At 43.2% G+C, this 6,244-nt stretch overlaps 1 protein-coding gene across 1 annotated transcript in view; it reads left to right on the top strand.

The window, feature by feature from the left end:
• The window catches only part of ST8SIA6 (ST8 alpha-N-acetyl-neuraminide alpha-2,8-sialyltransferase 6), a 105,576-nt gene that overhangs the window by 32,803 nt on the left and 66,529 nt on the right, over positions 1-6,244 (top strand). The window contains exon 3 of the mRNA XM_019508339.1: positions 4,729-4,827. Coding sequence (XP_019363884.1) covers positions 4,729-4,827 — 99 coding nt within the window. The remainder of the gene's footprint in view (positions 1-4,728; positions 4,828-6,244) is intronic.

Genomic DNA, 6,244 nt, shown 5'->3' on the forward strand with positions numbered 1-6,244 from the left:
CCCTGCTGTACGGTCATATAAGTGCTAGTTATTCTCTTCGGCAATCCCTTGCAGCCAAGGATGATTGTTTTCCATTTTTCATGGAAAATACCTTCGTTTAATGTCTTTTATCATACAAAAGGTTCCACACATCAATTTCCACACTGCTTTTGACAGAACAGGACCTTGATCCAATGGCAAAGAGACCAAAGCAACTGGTGATCTCATTCCGCTGCAGCCTTCATCCACCTTCATAGCCATTGAGATTCTAACATCTTTTTCCACCTGCTCTGCCATTGAGGATTTGTAGACCCACGATTGGGGGTTGGGCAGGTTTATTGTAGTGGTAACCTGTACTCGCAATGTCACAGCATTGTCAAAGGATACATGTGGCTTTTCAGGAGGGAGAGCACTGCCATTTGCTGTCCTTGCATCCTGGTGGTGGTGCTGCATAGATTGATAGATTGTAAGGCCAGAAGGGGCCTCTGAAGATCATTGGGTCCAGCCTGCTGCACCAAGCAGGAAAGATAACTGGGGATCAAGTGACCCCAGCAAGGTGACTGTCTAGTCACCTCTGAAAGATTTCTAGGGTAAGTGATTGCACCACCTCTGGAGGGAGCTTATTCCACAGTCTGGACACCCTGACTATGAAGAAGTTTTTCCTAATGTTGAGCCTGAATCTATCTTCCAGGAGTTTGTAGCCATTACTGCTGGTTTTCCCCTCAGGTGCTAGTTTTCCCCTCGGGTTGCTCACTGAGCCCTTGATGTACTCTCCTAGTAGAGTGGTAATCTGCTACCAGGTCCCCTCTCAGCAGCCTTTACCTCAGGCTGAGGCTTCCCAGATCCCTCGGCCTTTCCTTATATGGCTTACTGGGTAAGACTCTGATCATACGGGTGGCTCTTCTCCCGACTCTCTCAAACTTGGCCATGTCCTTGTTAAATTGTGGTGCCCAGAACTGGATGCAGTACTCCAGCTGTGGTCGCACCAGTGCTGAGCAGAGCAGAAGAATTACCTCCTTGGTTTTGCTGGAGATGCAGAATATTATTTGCCCTACTGGTTACAACATTGCACTGCCAGCTCATGTTCATACTATGGTCTATTATTATCCCCAGGTCCCTTTCATTTGTGGTGCTGGTCAGTTTGGCACCACCAAGCCTGTAGGTGTGCAGGGGGTTGTTTATCCCCAGGTAGAGCACTTTACACTTTTTTCAACATTGAACTTCATCAGGTTCTGATCTGCCCAACTTGCTAAGCTGTCTAGGTCCACCTGTATTTGTAGCCTATCTTCAAGCGTGGCCACGCTCCCCCATAACTTGGTGTCATCTACAGACTTGGCCTGTGAGCTCTTCACTCCTACATCCAAATTGTAAATAAAGATGTTGAAAAGTACTGGACTGAGCTCTGACCCCTGAGGGACACCGCTGCTCACTTCTTATTAGGCTGACACAAATCCATTCACTGTGACTCTCTGGGTCCTATCCTGCAGCCAGTTTCTTACCCACGTGACTGTCTTGGAGTTAAGCCCACAAACCTCCAATTTTCTCCTGAGGACATTGTGGGATACTAGATCAAAGGCCTTTTGGAAGTCAAGGTTTACAATGTTAATCTGCTCTCATGTTCAGGTGGCGAGTTAGAAGGAGATGAGGTTGGTAAGGCAAGACCTTCCCATGATGAAGCCATGCTGGCTGTCATTCAAAATCTTACCTTCTGCAAGCTTATTGCAGATGGACTCCTTGATGAACTTTTCTAGGATTTTTTCCTAGGATTGAAGTTAGGCTGGCTAGCCTATAGTTATGAGGGTCCTTCCTCCTGCCGTTCTTGTGGATGGGCACAACACTGGCCCTCTTCCAGTCCTCAGAGACTACTCCAGAGTGCCAAAAGGTTGTGGAAGAGTTTTGTCAGGGGTTCTGCAGTGACTTTGGCCAGCTTCTTCAGCACTCTCAGATAAAGATCATCTGGTCCCACTGATCTGTATATGACCAATTAAAAAAATTAGACATACACCAATTCTACACCAATTTTATTCCTACTGTACTCATCCACTACGCTACCTGGTGTGGTTTTTCCCTTGCTCCAGTGAGAGACCGAGGCAAAGTAGTCATTCAGGAGTTCAGCTTTCTCCTGGACATAGGCAATGTGTAGGGGAAGCACCGGGGGGCACATGCCCCCCCCCCAGCAGTGCCGGCCCCGCCACTGGCGGCAGCTGCAGATGCTCGCCAGCTTTGGCCCTGCCACTGGCAGTGTCTGTGGGAGCTCACCAGCTCCACCCCTGCCACCACTGGCTTCAGTGGGTGCCCCCCAGACTAATGAGGCACCAGTTGGCCATGTTTCTGGGTACCGGTAACCAGCTCTCCTGAGTTGTTGAGCAAAGGCCCCACACTCCCATTTGTTTTTCTCCTGTTCCCTCTGCATCTAAAGGTAACTCTCTTACCCCTGCTTATTTCAAAGCTAACCTTCCTTAAAAGTTATTTGACTATCCACCACCTGTGGACATGCTGGGTAGCAGTACAGCTCTGTTCCACATAGCAGAATCTACTATGAAAACAACTAGGTCTGTTCTGTTCCTTCCTACTTAATCCAACAAAGGCTGTTCTACCATTCTTACACTCAAAAGACTTCGCCTCACTTGCTGGACTGACCCCTAGTGAAACATCTGTATACTTAGAATGAGCCAAAACCCACTTTACTGCTGGGCCTCAGTGCTTCCATCTGAAGTGTGTACATGAAATCAAGGGCAAAATTTAGCCCCTGGATGTGCAAATGATAGTGCCACCAGTACAACACACGTTGAGACTCCTGTTTCAGCAGCCTCAGATGTGCATGTTTTTTGGGCACTTGAATCATTTGAATGCATGGATGAACACACAGCCATGACCTGGCTGCCAAATCTGAGAGCAGGACTGAGGAACTCTTGAAAGTACCTGGATATGTGCTGTTATGAATAAATGACATGTTGTCCATATAAAGCCTCCACATTTTTACCTAAGATTTGTGCAAATCTGCTACAAGTGTCAGAAGTCCAGTCTCTAAAAAAAACCCCTGAATTGGTAGAGGGAAGTCTGCAGGAGAGACACAGAAAAAACCAGAAGCAGAAGGTGAGGAAAATAAGAACAAGTGGAGCAAAGAATCTCATGTCAGACTGAAGACTTTGAAAGAGACCAATAAAGAGATAAGGCACTATAGCAGATCAAATGTAGATACCAGAATAAATTGGAAAGAGAAGAAAAGAAGACAATGTTCTCAAAGAAGCTTAACCTGTAGTGCCCTCTGGTACCAGGAAAGTTGGAAGAAGAGGAATACTAAAGAGCTGGGGGGTGGGGAGCAGGAGAATATAACAGCTCTTGAGTGACTGGTCATTTATACGCATGCTCCAGGAGCATGGGGGGAGGGGGTGATTTAAATAGAGTGGCTTTTAGAACCACTCTAAAGCACCTGGCATATCTTACGTGTCGGCATCCTCACGCTGAAGAACAGCAGCAGGGGTGCTTTCACTAAAAGCTCCCCTGCCACCATTTTTCATCATGGGGTCATGGATACATGAAACACTGGAGTCTGCTAGAGCACAGTAATTACCACACCCCAGCAGACTTTAATTGAGTCTACTCCAAAGCACTGTAATTACTGTGTGTTGTAACAGCCTCACTGCATGTGTATAGGTGCCTTTTATGACACTTATGTGGTAATATTTTTATATATGTATTTGTACAACATAAAGCAGAGAGAAAAATGGGGAGGGGATAGTAACCTTGGATCACCATTTTTCTATTGGCAATCTATAAGTGAATGGCTTCATAGGCAGGTGAACGTACCCCTCTGAGACTCATAATTGCCTTTGAATTTTATATTGTCCCCAAAATATTGCAATTAAACAGGAGCTGCTTTGGAAAAAACATTCCCTGCTGACTATATATGAGTAAAGTATTTTATTACATATTCAGAACATAGTTCTACAGCTGCTTCCATGTTTGATCTGCACTGCAATTGGCATAATGCAATTTTTAATATAAAATGAGATTAAGAAATTAAATATGTTGTAGTTACCCGAAACCATCTTCCATTTTTACAGAGGAGTTCCTTAATGAAAGTGATTCAGACTTTATTGGTAAAGTTTTCTTCAGAACCTCTGACAGCTATTAATCTGATTGTTGCAGCAAATTAAATGTGGAGCTGTTGCTCAATATATTCTGCCTCTGGGGCCAAGTACAGACAGTCAAAAAGCCTGAGGCTGAATCGATTCAATCTTTGCAGGTTAGTTTTAAGCTGAGTAAATTGAACTGATGAACAAGTGAATAGACATTCTCTTTTGATTCCAGAAATGCAGCCATATGCCTGAAGTAGCTTAAGCCAGAGCCTGGGGGATGGGGTACCAGAGAATGCCTCTGCTCAGCTGGAGCAGACAGCTTGGGCCAAGACTAGCCTACACACCCTGTAAGGGTGGGGAATTTGTAGGGGATGTGCAAAACATCCTGGGATGCTGGGAGACTGAGTTAATTTGAATCTGGAGGGGATCTGGCACAGAAGTTCAATAAACCAATATAACCTAATTCAGTTAGGTCTGATATTACTTCCATCCAGGTTTATCTTAAATTGGTTTTGGCCACTTTGAAAGCTGTTGATGTACACTGAACTTCCTTTTTGTTATAGATTTGAACTGGTTTCTGATCACTTATGTCACTTCTGTCCCTAGCCTTAAAGTTTGTTGCTCTCTCTCTCTTTTTCTTTTTTTTTTAATTCTCTTTCCTAAACAGAACAGCTCATAATAAAAATGGAATTTACTCACATGACCCGGCCTTGAAATGTAAGGAGATTCAAGACAACATTTTGTCTTCATCTATCAAGAAGAAAAGGTACGTGTTTGCTTTTCTCTCTCCTTTTTTTGTTTTAAAAAGAAGACTAAGAGTGCTGTGTTCTTGCCTAACACTCTCATTGACATTAGTACAGAGCCATGCAATAAGAAATAAAAAATGCACAGCCAGTGTTTGGCTGAATTTTTTGGTTGGATTTATTTTGGATCTGCACTAAAAAGAAAAGAAATCATCATAATACATGGCAACAAGATTTCTCATTCTCTGCTAAGAGCCCCAAGGAGACCTCTATTTCTTCAAACTAAGAATCTTAAAAATCATAATAAGTTATTACATTTTCGTTCTTGGATATCTTTTCTTGATTAGCTGACTCCCACCAACCAATATGCAGGCACAAGAATAGATTTCCCCCTCCCTTCCCCCCACCAAAATGTCTAGAAATGAGCTCGTATTAAAAACTACTTGTTATATATATGTGACTGTGGTATTAACTTTCCAATAGGAGGCTAGTTGTTCAAGTGTATTGGTAACTTCATGGTAAAAAACACCTCCATCTCTATTATACCTCAAAACTTTTATCACTGGCCTCCACTAGAACCTGCACTCGGTATAGGGGAGGAAAAAAATCCCTTATATATTTTCTATGAGTAGACAATGCCACAGACATCAGTGCATTTCCTTTATATACACCATTGCCTTGCCAAGACAGATGCACCATATTTTTTCACACGAACACACGCACACTTTTCTCCAAAAATGAGCTGTTCGTATTTGGCGTGCATATTATATGCAAGAACTATGGCAAAAGCAGGGGGTTTTTTAAACTTACTGGGTGAAGCCACAGTACCAGAGGTACCAGAATACTAAGCAGGCTCAGTTCCCTAGTTGCTGCTACCCTGTTACTTATTACAAGGAAGGATCTCTTTCTTCTTCATTCTGCCATTCAGAAACAAGGCTTCTGAACCTTGCATGTTGTATGTGAGAATGTGGCAGATAAAAGAAAAAAAGAAAAATCAAACCGCTTAAAACCAAAAAATGACATACATATATTGTACTGTTTGGGAGTTTAGGCTCTCCTTTTGTAAGCACTTGAGGTACTAAAACAGGATGAGTGTCAGGATTAATATCAAGCACATCCTTAAGTGTCTTCAAGATCAAGGTCTTAGCTTCCATTTGTACAGTAAACATAATATGAAAAGACAGGAAATTATATAAAATAAGTTATCTAACTTTCCCAGTCTTTCCTCTCTCTCCTTTTGTCCCTCTGTTCCCTGCCATTTGGTCATTTTACCTCTCTCTTTCACCCTTTTCTTCTAATCTGCCAGTCCTTCCCTTTTCACTTCCCATCCTCTGTTGCTTTTCCCTTCTCTAACTTGCTTTCCTATCTTCTGACTCTGTCTCCACCTACCGATAGTCCCTCCTGCCACCAAACCTTGTTATCACTTCGATGGATGAAGTA

This window comes from Gavialis gangeticus, unplaced genomic scaffold, assembly GCF_001723915.1.
Source record: "Gavialis gangeticus isolate Ggan-Ray unplaced genomic scaffold, GavGan_comp1, whole genome shotgun sequence".
Taxonomy (NCBI): Eukaryota; Metazoa; Chordata; order Crocodylia; family Gavialidae; genus Gavialis; species Gavialis gangeticus.